Source organism: Petromyzon marinus, chromosome 69, assembly GCF_048934315.1.
Source record: "Petromyzon marinus isolate PM22_M1 ecotype Great Lakes invasive population chromosome 69, UKy_Petmar_22M1.pri1.0, whole genome shotgun sequence".
NCBI classification, from domain to species: Eukaryota; Metazoa; Chordata; class Hyperoartia; order Petromyzontiformes; family Petromyzontidae; genus Petromyzon; species Petromyzon marinus.
Window position 1 is genome coordinate 6,394,300 of NC_133735.1, and position 24,074 is coordinate 6,418,373.

General features: G+C 51.7%; 1 protein-coding gene across 13 annotated transcripts in view; it reads right to left on the reverse strand.

Annotated features, from left to right (window-relative positions):
- Positions 1-24,074, reverse strand: part of LOC116957072 (chondroitin proteoglycan 2-like) — a 44,538-nt gene that overhangs the window by 12,690 nt on the left and 7,774 nt on the right. For 3 of the 13 annotated variants that reach the window (XM_032978999.2, XM_032979002.2, XM_032978996.2), the window contains exons 4-13: positions 23,478-23,525; positions 18,738-18,896; positions 17,525-17,578; positions 14,776-14,934; positions 12,491-12,550; positions 9,717-9,875; positions 7,979-8,038; positions 5,220-5,378; positions 3,358-3,417; positions 599-757 (exon numbers count right to left, since the gene is read on the reverse strand). In XM_032978999.2, coding sequence (XP_032834890.2) covers positions 599-757; positions 3,358-3,417; positions 5,220-5,378; positions 7,979-8,038; positions 9,717-9,875; positions 12,491-12,550; positions 14,776-14,934; positions 17,525-17,578; positions 18,738-18,896; positions 23,478-23,525 — 1,077 coding nt within the window. The remainder of the gene's footprint in view (positions 1-598; positions 758-3,357; positions 3,418-5,219; positions 5,379-7,978; positions 8,039-9,716; positions 9,876-12,490; positions 12,551-14,775; positions 14,935-17,524; positions 17,579-18,737; positions 18,897-23,477; positions 23,526-24,074) is intronic. The other 10 variants (XM_076055033.1, XM_076055031.1, XM_076055030.1 and 7 more) reach the window with 10 other exon arrangements.

Below are 24,074 nucleotides of genomic sequence, written 5' to 3' on the forward strand. Positions count from 1 at the left end.
GGTCTCTACTGTGTGAGTTGTCTATGGGTCTCTGTGTGATGAGTCTATGGGTCTCAAATGATTAGTCTATGGGTCTCTGTGTGATGAGTCTATGGGTCTCTGTGTGATGAGTCTACGGGTCTCTGTGTGATGAGTCTGTGGGCCTCTATGTGATGAGTCTGTGCGTCTCTGTGTGAGGATTCTGTGGGCCTCTGTGTGGTGAGTCTGTGGGTATCTGTGTGATGAGTCTGTGGGTATCTGTGTGATGAGTCTGAGGGTCTCTGTGTGATGAGTATGGTCTCTGTGTGATCAGCCTAAAGCTCTCTCTGTGAGTCGTCTGTGGGTGGGTGAATGAGCATGCGAGTGGGTAGGTGAATGAATGAATGAGTGGGTGAAAGAGCGTGCGAGTGGATAGGTCAAAGAATGAATGAGTGGGAAGGTGAATGAATGGGTGGCTGAATGAGCGTACGAGTGTGTAGATGAATGAATGAATGAGTGGGTGAATGAATGAATGGGTGGGTGAATGAGCTTGCGAGTGGGTAGGTGAACAAATGGGCGGGTGAATGAGTGAATGGATGAATGAATGAGTGAATGGATGGGGTTAATGTGCGATGCGTACCGGGCCAGTCACACACGCTGATGGCCGGGTTGAACACCAGGTTGGATGGGCATTGCTTGTGGTACGTCTGGGAATTGGAGCAGTGGTAGAAGCTGTGGGAGTCTGAGGGGTCTGCGTACAGACCATCGGCCTTGCTCTGACAGAATATCGGGTTCACCACTGCGGGAGACAAAGGTGGAGCTGTTAGCGGGTCTCTATGTACGTGGGTTTCTGTGTGATGAGTCTGTGGGTCTCTGTGTGATGAGTATATGGGTCTCTGTGTGATGAGTCTATGGGTCTCTGTGTGATGAGTCTATGGGTCTCTGTGTGATGAGTCTATGATACCCTGTGTGAGTCTATGGGTCTCAAATGAGTAGTCTATGGGTCTCTTGGTGATGAGTCTATGGGTCTCTTGGTGATGAGTCTATGGGTCTCTGTGTGATGAGTCTATGGGTCTCTGTGTGATGAGTCTATGATACCCTGTCTGAGTCTGTGGGTCTCAAATGAGTAGTCTATGGGTCTCTTGGTGATGAGTCTATGGGTCTCTGTTTGATGAGTCTATGGGTCTCTGTGTGGTGAGTCTGTGGGTCTCTGTTTGGTGAGTCTATGGGTCTCTGTGTGATAAGTCTATGTAAAACAACCCTCTACCTCCTCGTGGTGCAGGACGTGCAACGCTGTCGTGGACAGTGCTGAGGGGGGGAGGGCCAATTTCGAGTGGCCTTTCCCCTCATGGCATCTGTGACCACCACAGCGGCTAAATGGGGGCTCTGGACAGGTGCGAGGGGCTGGGAACCCCTCCACCTTCAATTAATTACCACTAAACTACGACCGAAAATTTTAATTAACAAGCTTGTGCCGGAGGCTCTGTGGGGACAGGCATCTATAACGTCTCCTGGCCAAACCACATTTGGCGGAGCAAGGAGATTGAATCTTTACCCTCGGGGCTCCTCCAGAAACAATAAAATGCAACTACGGTAGCAACGTGGAATATTCGAACGCTCATTGCGGAGGGGAGGCTGCCACTCCTCTGTTGGCAGCTGGACCGGTACCGCCTGGATCTCTGTGGTATTCAGGAGGTCCGGTGGACCGGCTCTGGCTCCTGCCACGATGAGGGGTGGACAGTCCTCTACTCGGGGCAGCAGACTGCCAAAAAACAGAGTGTGGCTCTTCTTTTGAACAAAAGAATGAAGGGGCGTTGGAGCGTGGCGGTGAGGTGTGGGAAGATGTAAGCTCCAGGCTACTTTGGGCTCGTCTTCCCATCAACCGGAGGCAAGGAGTGGTGGTCGTGGTTACTTATGCCCCCACGGAAGACGAACATCCGTGGAGGGATGCAGGCAAGGCCGATCAGTCAGATGCCTTCTATGACCTCCTGTCACAGGTGCTGGATAAAGTGGCCCCTCGGGATAGAGTCATCTTGTTGGGTCACTTCAATGCCCGAGTTGGTCATGATGCTGGCACCTGGTCTGGAGTGATTGGAAGGCATGGGCCAGATCAGCTCAACAACAACAGTAGGAGGCTGCTAGATTTTTGTGCAGCCCATGGGCTTGTAATTACCAACACGCTGTTCCTGCATCGGCGCATCCACACAACATCATGGATGCATGCCGGTTCCAAGCAAGAACATCTGCTGGACTACGTAGTGACAGAACAGCGGATGCGGGCCAATGTCTTTGACACCAGGGCCTACTGTGGAGCTGATCTACCCTCTGCCCATCGACTAATCATCTGTAAAATGCGCCTGCCATTCTTCCACTCAATCCTAAGGTGGCCTGGTCTCAGCTAGCTGATTAAAGTTGCAAGCGAGAATTTCATCATCGCTTGCGGCTGGGGTTGGCATCGACCCCTATTCCTCCGATTTCGAGGGTAAATGGGTGAGATTAAGGACTGTGACTCAGGCAGCTGCAATCGCTGCTTTGGGTACGCGGTCCAGACCTCCCCAGAGACCCTGGTTGACAGAGGAGGTGTTCAAGCTGGCTGAGAAAAAGCGACAGGCTCACCCTCATCGGCTACAGCATCCCATGTCGGAGAATGAGGAGGCTTACCGCCACCTTCGCTCGGAGGTTCGGGGAGCCGTGAGGTGCTGCAAGGATGGGTGGTGGTCGTGGGTTGCTGAGGAGATGGAGTCTGCCTCAATGGCCCGCGATCACAATTCTCTATTTAATTCCATCAAAAAAGTAACCTGCAGTGCCACACCTATTACCATCATTAGGGGAAAAAATGGTGATCCAATCTCCGACCCCCAGGAACAGGTTTGCAGATTTGCTGATCATTTCTGTGAAGTACTGGGGGAGGGGAAATCCCTCCACATGGAAAACATCGTGGGAAAAAGTGGGGATAACCCTGCTGAGGCTGCGGTGCCTCAAATATTGGAAGAGGAAGTCACCCCCTGTGAGCGGCTGTCTGAGGTGACATCTGTTGAGGAAGTATTGAAGGCGATCCAGAGTCTGTAGCCAAGAAAGGCACCGGGCAGAGATGATCTCCCAAGTGAAATGCTGAGGGAGGGAGGCGTTTGTGCACAGACTGCCCTATATGACATGATAACAACAGTTACATGGCCTGGCACAAGCATCGTGGTGACGTCACCGCCACCTAGTGGCGAATGGCGGTTGTTGTTGGTGGTGATGATCATCATCACCACCACTATCACCACCACCATCACCACCATCACCACCTTCACCCTCCCGGCTTCTACAGAGGCCACGACACCCTCATCAAGGCGTGCAACGGAGATGGAGGGGAGTGTGGGTGGAGGGTGGAGTCGACACGAGTTGAGGGCTTACCCGGTATGTTGTGACCCTGGGTGGTCGCTGCTGCGACTTGACCTGCACCTTCACCTGCACCTACGACACAGACACAGACTCAATGTGTGGGTAATCTTTGGGTCTCTGTGTGAGTAGTCTGTGGGTCTCTGCTGTGTGAGTAGTCTGTGGGTCTCTACTGTGTGAGTAGTCTGTGGGTCTCTACTGTGTGAGTAGTCTGTGGGTCTCTACTTTGTGAGTAGTCTATGGGTCTCTACTGTGTGAGTAGTCTGTGGGTCTCTACTGTGTGAGTAGTCTGTGGGTCTCTACTGTGTGAGTAGTCTGTGGGTCTCTACTGTGTGAGTAGTCTGTGGGTCTCTACTGTGTGAGTAGTCTATGGGTCTCTACTGTGTGAGTAGTCTGTGGGTCTCTACTGTGTGAGTAGACTGTGGGTCTCTACTGTGTGAGTAGTCTATGGGTCTCTACTGTGTGAGTAGTCTGTGGGTCTCTACTGTGTGAGTAGTCTGTGGGTCTCTACTGTGTGAGTAGTCTGTGGGTCTCTACTGTGTGAGTAGTCTGTGGGTCTCTACTGTGTGAGTAGTCTGTGGGTCTCTACTGTGTGAGTAGTCTGTGGGTCTCTACTGTGTGAGTAGTCTGTGGGTCTCTACTGTGTGAGTAGTCTGTGGGTCTCTACTGTGTGAGTAGTCTGTGGGTCTCTACTGTGTGAGTAGTATGTGGGTCTCTACTGTGTGAGTGGTCTGTGGGTCTCTAATGTGTGAGTAGTCTGTGGGTCTCTACTGTGTGAGTAGTCTATGGGTCTCTACTGTGTGAGTAGTCTATGGGTCTCTACTGTGTGAGTAATCCATGGGTCTCTACTGTGTGAGTAATCTATGGGTCTCTACTGTGTGAGTAGTCTGTGGGTCTCTACTGTGTGAGTAATCTATGGGTCTCTATTGTGTGAGTAATCTATGGGTCTCTACTGTGTGAGTAGTCTGTGGGTCTCTACTGTGTGAGTAGTCTGTGGGTCTCTGTGTGAGTAGTCTGTGGGTCTCTACTGTGTGAGTAGTCTATGGGTCTCTACTGTGTGAGTAGTCTATGGGTCTCTATTGTGTGAGTAGTCTTTGGGTCTCTACTGTGTGAGTGATCTGTGGGTCTCTACTGTGTGAGCTGTCTATGGGTCTCTACTGTGTGAGTAGTCTGTGGGTCTCTACTGTGTGAGTAGTCTGTGGGTCTCTACTGTGTGAGTAGTCTGTGGGTCTCTACTGTGTGAGTAGTCTATGGGTCTCTACTGTGTGAGTAGTCTATGGGTCTCTACTGTGTGAGTTGTCTATGGGTCTCTGTGTGATGAGTCTATGGGTCTCAAATGATTAGTCTATGGGTCTCTGTGTGATGAGTCTATGGGTCTCTGTGTGATGAGTCTACGGGTCTCTGTGTGATGAGTCTGTGGGCCTCTATGTGATGAGTCTGTGCGTCTCTGTGTGAGGATTCTGTGGGCCTCTGTGTGGTGAGTCTGTGGGTATCTGTGTGATGAGTCTGTGGGTATCTGTGTGATGAGTCTGAGGGTCTCTGTGTGATGAGTATGGTCTCTGTGTGATCAGCCTAAAGCTCTCTCTGTGAGTCGTCTGTGGGTGGGTGAATGAGCATGCGAGTGGGTAGGTGAATGAATGAATGAGTGGGTGAAAGAGCGTGCGAGTGGATAGGTCAAAGAATGAATGAGTGGGAAGGTGAATGAATGGGTGGCTGAATGAGCGTACGAGTGTGTAGATGAATGAATGAATGAGTGGGTGAATGAATGAATGGGTGGGTGAATGAGCTTGCGAGTGGGTAGGTGAACAAATGGGCGGGTGAATGAGTGAATGGATGAATGAATGAGTGAATGGATGGGCTTAATGTGCGATGCGTACCGGGCCAGTCACACACGCTGATGGCCGGGTTGAACACCAGGTTGGATGGGCATTGCTTGTGGTACGTCTGGGAATTGGAGCAGTGGTAGAAGCTGTGGGAGTCTGAGGGGTCTGCGTACAGACCATCGGCCTTGCTCTGACAGAATATCGGGTTCACCACTGCGGGAGACAAAGGTGGAGCTGTTAGCGGGTCTCTATGTACGTGGGTTTCTGTGTGATGAGTCTGTGGGTCTCTGTGTGATGAGTATATGGGTCTCTGTGTGATGAGTCTATGGGTCTCTGTGTGATGAGTCTATGGGTCTCTGTGTGATGAGTCTATGATACCCTGTGTGAGTCTATGGGTCTCAAATGAGTAGTCTATGGGTCTCTTGGTGATGAGTCTATGGGTCTCTTGGTGATGAGTCTATGGGTCTCTGTGTGATGAGTCTATGGGTCTCTGTGTGATGAGTCTATGATACCCTGTCTGAGTCTGTGGGTCTCAAATGAGTAGTCTATGGGTCTCTTGGTGATGAGTCTATGGGTCTCTGTTTGATGAGTCTATGGGTCTCTGTGTGGTGAGTCTGTGGGTCTCTGTTTGGTGAGTCTATGGGTCTCTGTGTGATAAGTCTATGTAAAACAACCCTCTACCTCCTCGTGGTGCAGGACGTGCAACGCTGTCGTGGACAGTGCTGAGGGGGGGAGGGCCAATTTCGAGTGGCCTTTCCCCTCATGGCATCTGTGACCACCACAGCGGCTAAATGGGGTCTCTGGACAGGTGCGAGGGGCTGGGAACCCCTCCACCTTCAATTAATTACCACTAAACTACGACCGAAAATTTTAATTAACAAGCTTGTGCCGGAGGCTCTGTGGGGACAGGCATCTATAACGTCTCCTGGCCAAACCACATTTGGCGGAGCAAGGAGATTGAATCTTTACCCTCGGGGCTCCTCCAGAAACAATAAAATGCAACTACGGTAGCAACGTGGAATATTCGAACGCTCATTGCGGAGGGGAGGCTGCCACTCCTCTGTTGGCAGCTGGACCGGTACCGCCTGGATCTCTGTGGTATTCAGGAGGTCCGGTGGACCGGCTCTGGCTCCTGCCACGATGAGGGGTGGACAGTCCTCTACTCGGGGCAGCAGACTGCCAAAAAACAGAGTGTGGCTCTTCTTTTGAACAAAAGAATGAAGGGGCGTTGGAGCGTGGCGGTGAGGTGTGGGAAGATGTAAGCTCCAGGCTACTTTGGGCTCGTCTTCCCATCAACCGGAGGCAAGGAGTGGTGGTCGTGGTTACTTATGCCCCCACGGAAGACGAACATCCGTGGAGGGATGCAGGCAAGGCCGATCAGTCAGATGCCTTCTATGACCTCCTGTCACAGGTGCTGGATAAAGTGGCCCCTCGGGATAGAGTCATCTTGTTGGGTCACTTCAATGCCCGAGTTGGTCATGATGCTGGCACCTGGTCTGGAGTGATTGGAAGGCATGGGCCAGATCAGCTCAACAACAACAGTAGGAGGCTGCTAGATTTTTGTGCAGCCCATGGGCTTGTAATTACCAACACGCTGTTCCTGCATCGGCGCATCCACACAACATCATGGATGCATGCCGGTTCCAAGCAAGAACATCTGCTGGACTACGTAGTGACAGAACAGCGGATGCGGGCCAATGTCTTTGACACCAGGGCCTACTGTGGAGCTGATCTACCCTCTGCCCATCGACTAATCATCTGTAAAATGCGCCTGCCATTCTTCCACTCAATCCTAAGGTGGCCTGGTCTCAGCTAGCTGATTAAAGTTGCAAGCGAGAATTTCATCATCGCTTGCGGCTGGGGTTGGCATCGACCCCTATTCCTCCGATTTCGAGGGTAAATGGGTGAGATTAAGGACTGTGACTCAGGCAGCTGCAATCGCTGCTTTGGGTACGCGGTCCAGACCTCCCCAGAGACCCTGGTTGACAGAGGAGGTGTTCAAGCTGGCTGAGAAAAAGCGACAGGCTCACCCTCATCGGCTACAGCATCCCATGTCGGAGAATGAGGAGGCTTACCGCCACCTTCGCTCGGAGGTTCGGGGAGCCGTGAGGTGCTGCAAGGATGGGTGGTGGTCGTGGGTTGCTGAGGAGATGGAGTCTGCCTCAATGGCCCGCGATCACAATTCTCTATTTAATTCCATCAAAAAAGTAACCTGCAGTGCCACACCTATTACCATCATTAGGGGAAAAAATGGTGATCCAATCTCCGACCCCCAGGAACAGGTTTGCAGATTTGCTGATCATTTCTGTGAAGTACTGGGGGAGGGGAAATCCCTCCACATGGAAAACATCGTGGGAAAAAGTGGGGATAACCCTGCTGAGGCTGCGGTGCCTCAAATATTGGAAGAGGAAGTCACCCCCTGTGAGCGGCTGTCTGAGGTGACATCTGTTGAGGAAGTATTGAAGGCGATCCAGAGTCTGTAGCCAAGAAAGGCACCGGGCAGAGATGATCTCCCAAGTGAAATGCTGAGGGAGGGAGGCGTTTGTGCACAGACTGCCCTATATGACATGATAACAACAGTTACATGGCCTGGCACAAGCATCGTGGTGACGTCACCGCCACCTAGTGGCGAATGGCGGTTGTTGTTGGTGGTGATGATCATCATCACCACCACTATCACCACCACCATCACCACCATCACCACCTTCACCCTCCCGGCTTCTACAGAGGCCACGACACCCTCATCAAGGCGTGCAACGGAGATGGAGGGGAGTGTGGGTGGAGGGTGGAGTCGACACGAGTTGAGGGCTTACCCGGTATGTTGTGACCCTGGGTGGTCGCTGCTGCGACTTGACCTGCACCTTCACCTGCACCTACGACACAGACACAGACTCAATGTGTGGGTAATCTTTGGGTCTCTGTGTGAGTAGTCTGTGGGTCTCTGCTGTGTGAGTAGTCTGTGGGTCTCTACTGTGTGAGTAGTCTGTGGGTCTCTACTGTGTGAGTAGTCTGTGGGTCTCTACTTTGTGAGTAGTCTATGGGTCTCTACTGTGTGAGTAGTCTGTGGGTCTCTACTGTGTGAGTAGTCTGTGGGTCTCTACTGTGTGAGTAGTCTGTGGGTCTCTACTGTGTGAGTAGTCTGTGGGTCTCTACTGTGTGAGTAGTCTATGGGTCTCTACTGTGTGAGTAGTCTGTGGGTCTCTACTGTGTGAGTAGACTGTGGGTCTCTACTGTGTGAGTAGTCTATGGGTCTCTACTGTGTGAGTAGTCTGTGGGTCTCTACTGTGTGAGTAGTCTGTGGGTCTCTACTGTGTGAGTAGTCTGTGGGTCTCTACTGTGTGAGTAGTCTGTGGGTCTCTACTGTGTGAGTAGTCTGTGGGTCTCTACTGTGTGAGTAGTCTGTGGGTCTCTACTGTGTGAGTAGTCTGTGGGTCTCTACTGTGTGAGTAGTCTGTGGGTCTCTACTGTGTGAGTAGTCTGTGGGTCTCTACTGTGTGAGTAGTCTATGGGTCTCTACTGTGTGAGTAGTCTATGGGTCTCTACTGTGTGAGTAATCCATGGGTCTCTACTGTGTGAGTAATCTATGGGTCTCTACTGTGTGAGTAGTCTGTGGGTCTCTACTGTGTGAGTAATCTATGGGTCTCTATTGTGTGAGTAATCTATGGGTCTCTACTGTGTGAGTAGTCTGTGGGTCTCTACTGTGTGAGTAGTCTGTGGGTCTCTGTGTGAGTAGTCTGTGGGTCTCTACTGTGTGAGTAGTCTATGGGTCTCTACTGTGTGAGTAGTCTATGGGTCTCTATTGTGTGAGTAGTCTTTGGGTCTCTACTGTGTGAGTGATCTGTGGGTCTCTACTGTGTGAGCTGTCTATGGGTCTCTACTGTGTGAGTAGTCTGTGGGTCTCTACTGTGTGAGTAGTCTGTGGGTCTCTACTGTGTGAGTAGTCTGTGGGTCTCTACTGTGTGAGTAGTCTATGGGTCTCTACTGTGTGAGTAGTCTATGGGTCTCTACTGTGTGAGTTGTCTATGGGTCTCTGTGTGATGAGTCTATGGGTCTCAAATGATTAGTCTATGGGTCTCTGTGTGATGAGTCTGTGGGCCTCTATGTGATGAGTCTGTGCGTCTCTGTGTGAGGATTCTGTGGGCCTCTGTGTGGTGAGTCTGTGGGTATCTGTGTGATGAGTCTGTGGGTATCTGTGTGATGAGTCTGAGGGTCTCTGTGTGATGAGTATGGTCTCTGTGTGATCAGCCTAAAGCTCTCTCTGTGAGTCGTCTGTGGGTGGGTGAATGAGCATGCGAGTGGGTAGGTGAATGAATGAATGAGTGGGTGAAAGAGCGTGCGAGTGGATAGGTCAAAGAATGAATGAGTGGGAAGGTGAATGAATGGGTGGCTGAATGAGCGTACGAGTGTGTAGATGAATGAATGAATGAGTGGGTGAATGAATGAATGGGTGGGTGAATGAGCTTGCGAGTGGGTAGGTGAACAAATGGGCGGGTGAATGAGTGAATGGATGAATGAATGAGTGAATGGATGGGCTTAATGTGCGATGCGTACCGGGCCAGTCACACACGCTGATGGCCGGGTTGAACACCAGGTTGGATGGGCATTGCTTGTGGTACGTCTGGGAATTGGAGCAGTGGTAGAAGCTGTGGGAGTCTGAGGGGTCTGCGTACAGACCATCGGCCTTGCTCTGACAGAATATCGGGTTCACCACTGCGGGAGACAAAGGTGGAGCTGTTAGCGGGTCTCTATGTACGTGGGTTTCTGTGTGATGAGTCTGTGGGTCTCTGTGTGATGAGTATATGGGTCTCTGTGTGATGAGTCTATGGGTCTCTGTGTGATGAGTCTATGGGTCTCTGTGTGATGAGTCTATGATACCCTGTGTGAGTCTATGGGTCTCAAATGAGTAGTCTATGGGTCTCTTGGTGATGAGTCTATGGGTCTCTTGGTGATGAGTCTATGGGTCTCTGTGTGATGAGTCTATGGGTCTCTGTGTGATGAGTCTATGATACCCTGTCTGAGTCTGTGGGTCTCAAATGAGTAGTCTATGGGTCTCTTGGTGATGAGTCTATGGGTCTCTGTTTGATGAGTCTATGGGTCTCTGTGTGGTGAGTCTGTGGGTCTCTGTTTGGTGAGTCTATGGGTCTCTGTGTGATAAGTCTATGTAAAACAACCCTCTACCTCCTCGTGGTGCAGGACGTGCAACGCTGTCGTGGACAGTGCTGAGGGGGGGAGGGCCAATTTCGAGTGGCCTTTCCCCTCATGGCATCTGTGACCACCACAGCGGCTAAATGGGGTCTCTGGACAGGTGCGAGGGGCTGGGAACCCCTCCACCTTCAATTAATTACCACTAAACTACGACCGAAAATTTTAATTAACAAGCTTGTGCCGGAGGCTCTGTGGGGACAGGCATCTATAACGTCTCCTGGCCAAACCACATTTGGCGGAGCAAGGAGATTGAATCTTTACCCTCGGGGCTCCTCCAGAAACAATAAAATGCAACTACGGTAGCAACGTGGAATATTCGAACGCTCATTGCGGAGGGGAGGCTGCCACTCCACTGTTGGCAGCTGGACCGGTACCGCCTGGATCTCTGTGGTATTCAGGAGGTCCGGTGGACCGGCTCTGGCTCCTGCCACGATGAGGGGTGGACAGTCCTCTACTCGGGGCAGCAGACTGCCAAAAAACAGAGTGTGGCTCTTCTTTTGAACAAAAGAATGAAGGGGCGTTGGAGCGTGGCGGTGAGGTGTGGGAAGATGTAAGCTCCAGGCTACTTTGGGCTCGTCTTCCCATCAACCGGAGGCAAGGAGTGGTGGTCGTGGTTACTTATGCCCCCACGGAAGACGAACATCCGTGGAGGGATGCAGGCAAGGCCGATCAGTCAGATGCCTTCTATGACCTCCTGTCACAGGTGCTGGATAAAGTGGCCCCTCGGGATAGAGTCATCTTGTTGGGTCACTTCAATGCCCGAGTTGGTCATGATGCTGGCACCTGGTCTGGAGTGATTGGAAGGCATGGGCCAGATCAGCTCAACAACAACAGTAGGAGGCTGCTAGATTTTTGTGCAGCCCATGGGCTTGTAATTACCAACACGCTGTTCCTGCATCGGCGCATCCACACAACATCATGGATGCATGCCGGTTCCAAGCAAGAACATCTGCTGGACTACGTAGTGACAGAACAGCGGATGCGGGCCAATGTCTTTGACACCAGGGCCTACTGTGGAGCTGATCTACCCTCTGCCCATCGACTAATCATCTGTAAAATGCGCCTGCCATTCTTCCACTCAATCCTAAGGTGGCCTGGTCTCAGCTAGCTGATTAAAGTTGCAAGCGAGAATTTCATCATCGCTTGCGGCTGGGGTTGGCATCGACCCCTATTCCTCCGATTTCGAGGGTAAATGGGTGAGATTAAGGACTGTGACTCAGGCAGCTGCAATCGCTGCTTTGGGTACGCGGTCCAGACCTCCCCAGAGACCCTGGTTGACAGAGGAGGTGTTCAAGCTGGCTGAGAAAAAGCAACAGGCTCACCCTCATCGGCTACAGCATCCCATGTCGGAGAATGAGGAGGCTTACCGCAGCCTTCGCTCGGAGGTTCGGGGAGCCGTGAGGTGCTGCAAGGATGGGTGATGGTCGTGGGTTGCTGAGGAGATGGAGTCTGCCTCAATGGCCGCGATCACAAATCTCTATTTAATTCCATCAACAAAGTAACCTGCAGCGCCACACCTATTACCATCATTAGGGGAAAAAACGGTGATCCAATCTCCGACCCCCAGGAACAGGTTTGCAGATTTGCTGATCATTTCTGTGAAGTCCTGGGGGAGGGGAAATCTCTCCACGTGGAAAACATCGTGGGAAAAAGTGGGGCTGACCCTGCTGAGGCTGCGGTGCCTCAAATGTTGGAAGAGGAAGTCACCCCCTATGAGTGGCTGTCTGAGGTGACATCTGTTGAGGAAGTACTGAAGGCGATCCAGAGTCTGTAGCCAAGAAAGGCACCGGGCAGAGATGATCTCCCTAGTGAAATGCTGAGGGAGGGAGGCGTTTGTGCACAGACTGCCCTATTTGACATGATAACAACAGTTACATGGCCTGGTACAAGCGTCGTGGTGACGTCACCGCCACATAGTGGCGAATGGCGGTTGTTGTTGGTGGTGATGATCATCATCACCACCACTATCACCACCATCATCACCACCATCACCACCATCACCACCACCACCATAACCCTCCCGGCTTCTACAGAGGCCACAACACCCTGGTCAAGGCGTGCAATGCAGATGGAGGGGAGTGTGGGGGGGGGGGTGGAGTCGACACGAGTTGAGGGCTTACCCGGTAGGTTGTGACTCTGGGTGGTCGCTGCTGCGACTTGACCTGCACCTGCACCTGCACCTACGACACAGACACAGACTCAATGTGTGGGTAATTTTTGGGTCTCTACTGTGTGAGTCGTCTGTGGGTCTCTGCTGTGTGAGTAGTCTGTGGGTCTCTACTGTGTGAGTAGTCTGTGGGTCTCTACTGTGTGAGTATTCTGTGGGTTTCTACTGTGTGAGTAGTCTATGGGTCTCTACTGTGTGAGTAGTCTGTGGGTCTCTACTGTGTGAGTAGTCTGTGGGTCTCTGCTGTGTGAGTAGTCTATGGGTCTCTACTGTGTGAGTAGTCTGTGGGTCTCTACTGTGTGAGTAGTCTATGGGTCTCTACTGTGTGAGTAGTCTGTGGGTCTCTACTGTGTGAGTAGTCTGTGGGTCTCTACTGTGTGAGTAGTCCATGGGTCTCTACTGTGTGAGTAGTCTGTGGGTCTCTGCTGTGTGAGTAGTCTGTGGGTCTCTACTGTGTGAGTAGTCTGTGGGTCTCTACTGTGTGAGTAGTCTGTGGGTCTCTACTGTGTGAGTAGTATGTGGGTCTCTACTGTGTGAGTAGTATGTGGGTCTCTACTGTGTGAGTAGTCTGTGGGTCTCTACTGTGTGAGTGGTCTGTGGGTCTCTAATGTGTGAGTAGTCTGTGGGTCTCTACTGTGTGAGTAGTCTATGGGTCTCTACTGTGTGAGTAGTCTATGGGTCTCTACTGTGTGAGTAATCAATGGGTCTCTACTGTGTGAGTAATCTATGGGTCTCTATTGTGTGAGTAATCTATGGGTCTCTACTGTGTGAGTAGTCTGTGGGTCTCTACTGTGTGAGTAGTCTATGGGTCTCTACTGTGTGAGTAGTCTGTGGGTCTCTACTGTGTGAGTAGTCTGTGGGTCTCTACTGTGTGAGTAGTCTTTGGGTCTCTACTGTGTGAGTAGTCTGTGGGTCTCTACTGTGTGAGTAGTCTGTGGGTCTCTACTGTGTGAGTAGTATGTGGGTCTCTACTGTGTGAGTAGTATGTGGGTCTCTACTGTGTGAGTAGTCTGTGGGTCTCTACTGTGTGAGTGGTCTGTGGGTCTCTAATGTGTGAGTAGTCTGTGGGTCTCTACTGTGTGAGTAGTCTATGGGTCTCTACTGTGTGAGTAGTCTATGGGTCTCTACTGTATGAGTAATCTATGGGTCTCTACTGTGTGAGTAATCTATGGGTCTCTACTGTGTGAGTAGTCTGTGGGTCTCTACTGTGTGAGTAATCTATGGGTCTCTATTGTGTGAGTAATCTATGGGTCTCTACTGTGTGAGTAGTCTGTGGGTCTCTACTGTGTGAGTAGTCTGTGCGTCTCTACTGTGTGAGTAGTCTGTGGGTCTCTACTGTGTGAGTAGTCTATGGGTCTCTGTGTGAGTAGTCTGTGGGTCTCTACTGTGTGAGTAGTCTATGGTTCTCTACTGTGTGAGTAGTCTATGGGTCTCTACTGTGTGAGTAGTCTTTGGGTCTCTACTGTATGAGTGGTCTGTGGGTCTCTACTGTGTGAGCTATCTGTGGGTCTCTACTGTGTGAGTAGTCTGTGGGTCTCTACTGTGTGAGTAGTCTGTGGGTCTCTACTGTGTGAGTAGTCTGTGGGCCTCTACTGTGTGAGTAATCTATGGGTCTCTACTGTGTGAGTAGTCTATGGGTCTCTACTGTGTGAGTTGTCTATGGGTCTCTGTGTGATGAGTCTATGGGTCTCAAATGATTAGTCTATGGGTCTCTGTGTGATGAGTCTATGGGTCTCTGTGTGATGAGTCTATGGGTCTCTGTGTGATGAGTCTGTGGGCCTCTATGTGATGAGTCTGTGCGTCTCTGTGTGAGGATTCTGTGGGCCTCTGTGTGGTGAGTCTGTGGGTCTCTGTGTGATGAGTCTGTGGGTATCTGTGTGATGAGTCTGAGGGTCTCTGTGTGATGAGTATGGTCTTTGTGTGATCAGCCTAACGCTCTCTCTGTGAATCGTCTGTGGGTGGGTGAATGAGCATGCGAGTGGGTAGGTGAATGAATGAATGAGTGGGTGAATGAGCGTGCGAGTGGATAGGTCAAAGAATGAATGAGTGGGAAGGTGAATGAATGGGTGGCTGAATGAGCGTACGAGTGTGTAGATGAATGCATGAATGAGTGGGTGAATGAATGAATGAATGGGTGGATGAATGAGCTTGCGAGTGGGTAGGTGAACAAATGGGCCGGTGAATGAGTGAATGGATGAATGAATGAGTGAGTGGATGGGGTTAATGTGCGATGCGTACCGGGCCAGTCACACACGCTGATGGCCGGGTTGAACACCAGGTTGGATGGGCATTGCTTGTGGTACGTCTGGGAATTGGAGCAGTGGTAGAAGCTGTGGGAGTCTGAGGGATCTGCGTACAGACCATCGGCCTTGCTCTGACAGAATACCGGGTTCACCACTGCGGGAGACAAAGGTGGAGCTGTTAACGGGTCTCTATGTACGTGGGTCTCTGTGTGATGAGTCTGTGGGTCTCTGTGTGATGAGTATATGGGTCTCTGTGTGATGAGTCTATGGGTCTCTGTGTGATGAGTCTATGGGTCTCTGTGTGATGAGTCTATGATACCCTGTGTGAGTCTATGGGTCTCAAATGAGTAGTCTATGGGTCTCTTGGTGATGAGTCTATGGGTCTCTGTGTGATGAGTCTATGGGTCTCTGTGTGATGAGTCTATGATACCCTGTCTGAGTCTGTGGGTCTCAAATGAGTAGTCTATGGGTCTCTTGGTGATGAGTCTATGGGTCTCTGTTTGATGAGTCTATGGGTCTCTGTGTGGTGAGTCTGTGGGTCTCTGTTTGGTGAGTCTATGGGTCTCTGTGTGATAAGTCTATGTAACACAACCCCCTACCTCCTCGTGGTGCCGGACGTGCAACGCTGTCGTGGACAGTGCTGAGGGGGCGAGGGCCAATTTCGAGTGGCCTTTCCCCTCATGGCATCTGTGACCACCAGAGCGGCTAAATGGGGGCTCTGGACAGGTGTGAGGGCTGTTAACCCCTCCACCTTCAATTAATTACCGCTAAACTACGACCGAAATGTTTCATTAACAAGCTTGTGCCGGAGGCTCTGGGAGGACAGGCATCCATGACGTCTCCTGGGCAAACCCCATTTGGCGGAGCCAGGAGATTGAATCTTTACCCTCGGGGCTCCTCCAGAAACAATAAAATGCAACTACGGTAGCAACGTGGAATATTCGAACGCTCATTGCGGAGGGGAGGCTGCCACTCCTCTGTTGGGAGCTGGACCGGTACCGCCTGGATCTCTGTGGTATTCAGAAGGTCCGATGGACCGGCTCTGGCTCCTGCCACGATGAGGGGTGGACAGTCCTCTACTCGGGGCAGCAGACTGCCAAAAGACTGGGTGTGGCTCTTCTTTTGAACAAAAGAATGAAGGGGCGTTGGAGCGTGGCGGTGAGGTGTGGGAAGATGTAAGCTCCAGGCTACTTTGGGCTCACCTTCCCATCAACCGGAGGCAAGGAGTGGTGGTCCTGGTTACTTATGCCCCCACGGAAGACGAACATCCGTGGAGGGATGCAGGCAATGCCGATCAGTCAGATGCCTTCTATAACCTCCTGTGACAGGTGCTGGATAAAGTGACCCCTCGGGATAGAGTCATCATGTTGGGTCACTTCAATGCCCGAGTTGGTCATGATGCTGGCACCTGGTCTGGAGTGATTGGAAGGCATGGGCCAGATCAGCTCAACAACAACGGTAGGAGGCTGCTAGATTTTTGTGCAGCCTATGGGCTTATAATTACCAACACGCTGTTCCGGCATCGGCGCAACCATACAACATCATGGATGCATGCCGGGTCCAAGCAAGAACATCTGCTGGACTACATAGTGACGGACCAGCGAATGCGAGCCCATGTCCTTGACACCAGGACCTACCGTGGAGCTGATCTACCCTCTGACCATCGACTAGTCATCTGTAAGATGCGCCTGCCATTCTTCCACTCAATCCTAAGGTGGCCTGGTCTCAGCTAGCTGATTAAAGTTGCAAGCGAGAATTTCATCATCGCTTGCGGCTGGGGTTGGCATCGTCCCCTATTCCTCCGATTTCGAGGGTAAATGTGTGAGATTAAGGACTGTGACTCAGGCAGCTGCAATGACTGCTTTGGGTACACCGTCCAGACCTCCCCAGACACCCTGGTTGACAGAGGAGGTGTTCAAGCTGGCTGAGAAAAAGCGACAGGCCCGCTCTCATCGGCTACAGCATCCCATGTCGGAGAATGAGGAGGATTAGCGCAGCCTTCGCTCGGAGGTTCGGGGAGCCGTGAGGTGCTGCAAGGATGGGTGGTGGTAGTGGGTTGCTGAGGAGATGGAGTCTGCCTCAATGGCCCGCGATCACAAATCTCTATTTAATTCCATCAAAAAAGTAACCTGCAGCGCCACACCTATTACCATCATTAGGGGAAAAAACGGTGATCCAATCTCTGACCCCCAGGAACAGGTTTGCAGATTTGCTGATCATTTCTGTGAAGTCCTGGGGGAGGGGAAATCCCTCCACGTGGAAAACATCGTGGGAAAAAGTGGGGATAACCCTGCTGAGGCTGCGGTGCCTCAAATATTGGAAGAGGAAGTCACACCCCGGTGAGTGACTGTCTAAGGTGACATCTGTTGAGGAAGTACTGAAGGCGATCCAGAGTCTGTAGCCAAGAAAGGTACCGGGCAGAGATGATCTCCCAAGTGAAATGCTGAGGGAGGGAGGCGTTTGTGCACAGACTGCCCTATTTGACATAACAACAGTTACATGGCCTGGCACAAGCGTCGTTGTGACGTCACCGCCACATAGTGGCGAATGGCGGTTGTTGTTGGTGGTGATGATCATCATCACCACCACTATCACCACCATCATCACCACCATCACCACCATCACCACCACCACCATAACCCTCCCGGCTTCTACAGAGGCCACAACACCCTGGTCAAGGCGTGCAATGCAGATGGAGGGGAGTGTGGGGGGGGGAGTGGAGTCGACACGAGTTGAGGGCTTACCCGGTATGTTGTGACCCTGGGTGGTCGCTGCTGCGACTTGACCTGCACCTGCACCTGCACACACGACACAGACACAGACTCAATGTGTGGGTAATTTTTGGGTCTCTACTGTGTGAGTAGTCTGTGGGTCTCTGCTGTGTGAGTAGTCTGTGGGTCTCTACTGTGTGAGTAGTCTGTGGGTCTCTACTGTGTGAGTAGTCTACGGGTCTCTACTGTGTGAGTAGTCTTTGGGTCTCTGCTGTGTGAGTAGTCTGTGGATCTCTGTGTGAGTAGTCTATGGGTCTCTACTGTGTGAGTAGTCTGTGGGTCTCTGCTGCGTGACTAGTCTGTGGGTCTCTACTGTGTGAGTAGTCTATGGGTCTCTACTGTGTGAGTAGTCTGTGGGTCTCTAATGTGTGAGTAGTCTGAGGGTCTCTATGTGTGAGTAGTCTATGGGTCTCTACTGTGTGAGTAGTCTATGGGTCCCTACTGTGTGAGTAGTCTGTGGGTCTCTACTGTGTGAGTAGTCTGTGGGTCTCTACTGTGTGGGTAGTCTGTGAGTCTCTACTGTGTGAGTAGTCTATGGGTCTCTACTGTGTGAGTAGTCTATGGGTCTCTACTGTGTGAGTTGTCTATGGGTCTCTGTGTGATGAGTCTATCGGTCTCAAATGACTAGTCTATGGGTCTCTGTGTGATGAGTCTATGGGTATCAAATGACTAGTCTATGGGTCTCTGTGTGATGAGTCTATGGGTCTCTGTGTGATGAGTCTGTGGTTCTCAAATGACTAGTCTATGGATCTCTGGGTGATGATTCTGTGGGCCTCTGTGTGAATAAGTCATTGGGTCTGTATGTGAGTCTAAGGGTCTCTGCATGATGAATCTAAGGGTCTCCGTTTGATGAGTCTATGGGTCTCTGTGTGATCAGCCTAAAGCTCTCTCTGTCAGTCGTCTGTGGGTGGGTGAATGAGCGTGCGAGTGGGTAGGTGAATGAATGAATGAGTGGGTGAATGAGCGTGCGAGTGGATAGGTCAAAGAAAGAATGAGTGGGAAGGTGAATTAATGGGTGGGTGAATGAGCGTACGAGTGTGTAGATGAATGCATGAATGAGTGGGTGAATGAATGAATGAATGGTGGGTGAATGAGCTTGCGAGTGGGTAGGTGAATAAATTGGTGGGTGAATGAGTGAATGAGTGAATGGATGAGTGAGTGGATGGGGTGAATGTGCAATGCGTACCGGGCCAGTCGCACACGCTGATGGCCGGGTTGAACACCAGGTTGGCTGGGCATTGCTTGTGGTACGTCAGGAAATTGGAGCAGTGGTAGAAGCTGTGGGAGTCTGAGGGGTCTGCATACAGACCATCGGCCTTGCTCTGACAGAATATCGGGTTCACCACTGCAGGAGACAAAGGTGGAGCTGTTAGCGGGTCTCTATGTACGTGGGTCTCTGTGTGATTAGTCCATGGGTATCTGTTTGATGAGTCTATGGGTCTCTGTTTGATGAGTCTATGGGTCTCTGTGTGATGAGTCTATGGGTCTCTGTGTGATGAGTCTATGGGTCTTCATGTGATGAGTCTGTGGGTCTCTGTGTGATGAGTCTGTGAGTCTCTGTGTGATGAGTCTATGGGTCTCTGTGTGATGAGTCTATGGGTCTCTGTGTGATGAGTCTATGGGTCTCTGTTTGATGAGTCTATGGGTCTCTGTGTGATGAGTCTATGGGTCTGTGTTTGATGAGTCTATGGGTCTCGGTTTGATGAGTCTATGGGTCTCTGTGTGATGAGTCTGTGGGTCTCTGTGCGATGGGTCTGTGGGTCTCTGTGTGATGAGTCTATGGGTCTCTGTGTGATGAGTCTATGGATATCTGTGTGATGAGTCTATGGGTTTGTGTTTGATGAGTCTATGGGTCTCTGTTTGATGAGTCTATGGGTCTCTGTGTCATGAGTCTATGGGTCTCTGTGTGATGAGTCTATGGGTCTCTGTGTGATGAGTCTATGGGTCACTGTGTGATTAATCTATGGGTCTCTATGTGGTGAGTCGTCTATGGGTCTCTGTGTGATAAGTCTATGAGACTCTGTGTGAGTCTATGGGTCTCAAATGAGTAGTTTATGGGTCTCTTGGTGATGAGTCTGTGGGTCTCTGTGTGATGAGTATATGTAACACAACCCCCTACCTCCTCGTGGTGCCGGACGTGCAACACTGTTGTGGACAGTGCGGAGGGGGGGAGGGCCAATTTCGAGTGGCCTTTCCTCTCATGGCATCTGTGACCACCACAGCGGCTAAATGGGGGCTCTGAACAGGTGCGAGGGGCCGGTAACCCCTTCACCTTCAATTAATTACCGCTAAACTACGACCGAAAATTTTAATTAACAAGCTTGTGCCGGAGGCTCTGGGGGGACAGGCATCTATGACGTCTCCTGGGCAAACCCCATTTGGCGGAGCCAGGAGATTGAATCTTTACCCTCGGGGCTCCTCTAGAAACAATAAAATGCCACTACGGTAGCAACGTGGAATGTTCGAACGCTCACTGCGGAGGGGAGGCTGCCACTCCTCTGTCGGGAGCTGGACCGGTACCGCCTGGATCTCTGTGGTATTCAGGAGGTCCGGTGGAGCGGCTCTGGCTCCTGCCACAATGAGGGATGGACAGTCCTCTACTAGGGGCAGGAGACTCCCAAACAACAGGGAGTGGCTCTTCTTCTGAACAAAAAAATGAAGGGGGCCTTGGAGCGTGATGGTGAGGTGTGGGAAGATGTAAGCCCCAGGCTACTTTGGGCTCGTATTCCCATCAACAGGAGGCGAGGAGTGGTGGTCGTGGTTACTTATGCCCCCACCGAAGACGAATATCTTTGGATGGATGCAGGCAAAGCCGATGAGTCAGATGCCTTCTATGACCGCCTGTCACAGGTGCCGGATAAAGTGGCCCCTCGGGATAGAGTCATCTTGTTGGGTGACTTTAATGCCCGAGTTAGTCATGATGCTGGCACCTGGTCTGGAGTGATTGGAAGGCATGGGCCAGATCAGCTCAACAACAACGGTAGGAGGCTGCTAGATTTTTGTGCAGCCCATGGGCTTGTAATTACCAACACGCTGTTCCAGCATCGGCGCAACCATACAACATCATGGATGCATGCCGGGTCCCAGCAAGAACATTTGCTGGACTATATAGTGACGAAACAGGGGATGCGGGCCAATGTCTTCGACACCAGGAACTACCGTGGAGCTGATCTACCCTCTGACCATCGACTAGTCATCTGTAAGATGCGCCTGCCATTCTTCCACTCAATCCTAAGGTGGCCTGGTCTCAGCTAGCTGATTAAAGTTGCAAGCGAGAATTTTATCATCGCTTGCGGCTGGGGTTGGTATCGTCCCCTATTCCTCCAGATTTCGTGGGTAAATGGGTGAGATTAAGGACTGTGACTCAGGCAGCTGCAATGGCTGCTTTGGGTACACGGTCCAGACCTCCCCAGAGACCCTGGCTGACAGAGGAGGTATTTAAGCTGGCTGATATAAAGCGACAGGCCCACTCTCATCAGCTACAGCATCCCACGTCGGAGAATGAGGAGGCTTAACGCAGCCTTCGCTCGGAGGTTTGGAGAGCCGTGAGGCGCTGCAAGGATGGGCGGTGGTCGTGGGTTGCTGAGGATATGGAGTCTGCCTCAATGGCCCGCGATCACAAATCACTATTTAATTCCATCAAAAAAGTAACCTGCAGCGCCACACCTAATACCATCATTAGGGGAAAAAACGGAGATCCAATCTCCGATCCCCAGGAACAGGTTTGCAGATTTGCTGAGCATTTCTGTGAAGTCCTGGGGGAGGGGAATTCCCTCCACATGGAAAACATCGTGGGACAAAGTGGGGATGACCCTGCTGAGGCTGCGGTGCCTCAAATATTGGAAGTCACCCCCTGCGAGTGGCTGTCTGAGGTGACATCTGTTGAGGAAGTACTGAAGGCAATCCAGAGTCTGTAGATAGTAAAGGCACCGGGCAGAGATGATCTCCCAAGTGAAATGCTGAGGGAGGGAGGCGTTTGTGCACAGACTGCCCTACATGACATGATAACAACAGTCTGGACCACTGGACGGGTTCCACAGGATTGGAAGGATGCCCTGGTGGTCCCCCTCTTTAAGAAGGGGGACCGCACAGACTGTAACAACTACAGGGACATCTCACTCCTCAGTGTGCCAGGAAAGGTCCTGGCAAGGATTATTCAATATCGCGTTGCTCAGCACGCTGAGGAGAGGCTTGCGGAGCCCAATTGCGGTTTCAGGAAAGGGCGGTCCTGCACAGATGCCATAGTTTCTGTCCGTTTGCTACAGCAGAGGTGTAGGGAATTCCAACAAGACCTACATCTCTGCTTTATTGACCTGGTCAAGGCCTATGATACCATCAGTAGGCCTGGGCTCTGGGTTGTTCTTTGTGCTTTCGGACTCCCTGACTCTCTGCTCACGATCATTAAGGACCTTCATGATGGTGAGCAGGCCCGGGTAAAACTACGTGGCCGGAAGTCGGAGCCACTCCCTGTTCACCTTGGGGTGCGACAGGAATGTCCTCTGGCTCCCACATTATTTAATATCTATTTTGACCACGTAGTTCGTGAAGCCTTCAGTAGCTGTACCGGAAGAATTTCCATCTGGAAATTTCCATCTGGAAATTCCTCCGGTACAGCTGCTGAATCGATGCCCGGGTGAGGTCAAGGGATGGCTCCCTATTGGTCAACCATGTTACGTATGCCGATGACCTGGTAATTGCGGCTCACTCAGAGGAGGAGTTGAAGGTGCTGCTGCTGAAACTGGAGTGTGCCACTAAGAGGTGGGGTCTTACCATCAGCCCCACCAAGACTAAGCACCTGCCTGGGTATTTTGTACCATCGGGCACTCCACCCCCATAACTCCCAATCGGTGATGGGGCAGTTGTGGAGAGAGTGGAGAGTTTCCCATACCTGGGCAGTGTGCTCATGACTGGCTCCGGTTAAACAGCAGAGGTCTCACTCCGAATTATTTGAGCGACATTATCTTTTCATCGATTGCGTAACGCTGTGTGGAAGCTACCTGGTCTGTCGCTCCGCACGAAGCTTCAGGTCTTCTCGGCCACGGTCATTCCCTCCCATCTCTATGCTTGCAAAACGTGGACCCCCCTAATGGAACATCTTCGCCGGTAAAAAACATTTAGGCTTGCCTTCCTACAATCAATGCTGGATTTAACCAGGCTGGATTGTGTGAAGAGCTCACAAATCCTCTAAAGATCTGAACAAAGACCCATCGGTGAGCTCCTCCGGCAGGCAAGGCTGCATTGGCTGGGCCATGTAGCCCGCATGCCCATCCACCGCATGCCTAAACAGCTTTTGATCGGCCGGATTGAGGGGGCTAAATGGGCGCGGCACGGGCTAGAGAAGAGATGGAGTGATGTGGTACAGGAGGACGTGTAGCTGAGTGGACTTGCCGATGACTGGTACCAGCGGTGTCAAGAACGGCCTCTGTGGAGGAGGCTCGTGAAGGATGCTACTGGCCAGTTGGGGGCAGTCGCCCTCCAACAACAACGGAGGGCAGAAGAGCGATGCTCACAACAACGAGCGGAGCGCCGGGTGGCTAAAGCACAGCAGATTGGCACAGTAGGGGGCACAGGTGTTGCATCAGCCAGTCATCTCAGTCAGTCGACCCGTGGCACCTGCTGGGTCTGCCCCGTGACCTCCTGCCAGCGGGCGTTCGACACTTCACGTGGCCTCAAGGTGCACATGGCCTGGCACAAGCGTCGTGGTGATGTCACCGCCACCTAGTGGCGAATGGCGGTTGTTGTTGGTGGTGATGATGATCATCATCACCACCAACACCACCACTATCACCACCACCATCACCACCATCACCACCATCACCACCATCACCCTCCCGGCTGCTACAGAGGCCACGACACCCTGGTCAAGGCGTGCAACGGAGATGGAGGGGAGTGTGGGGGGTGGAGTCGACACGAGTTGAGGGCTTACCCGGTAGGTTGTGACCCTGGGTGGTTGCTGCTGCGACTTCGTCTCCAACTGCACACACGACACAGACTCAATGTGTGGGTAATCTATGGGTCTCTACTGTGTGAGTAGTCTGTGGGTCTCTACTATGTGAGTAGTCTATGGGTCTCTACTGTGTGAGTAGTCTATGGGTCTCTACTGTGTGAGCAGTCTGTGGGTCTCTACTGTGTGAGTAGTCTGTGGGTCTCTACTGTGTGAGTAGTCTATGGGTCTCTACTGTGTGAGTAGTCTGTGGGTCTCTACTGTGTGAGTAGTCTGTGGGTCTCTACTGTGTGCGTAGTCTGTGGGTCTCTACTGTGTGAGTAGTCTGTGGGTCTCTACTGTGTGAGTAGTCTGTGGGTCTCTACTGTGTGAGTAGTCTGTGGGTCTCTACTGTGTGAGTAATCTGTGGGTCTCTACTGTGTGAGTAGTCTGTGGGTCTCTACTGTGTGAGTAGTCTATGGGTCTCTACTGTGTGAGTAGTCTGTGGGTCTCTACTGTGTGTGAGTAGTCTGTGGGTCTCTACTGTGTGAGTAGTCTGTGGGTCTCTACTGTGTGAGTAGTCTGTGGGTCTCTACTGTG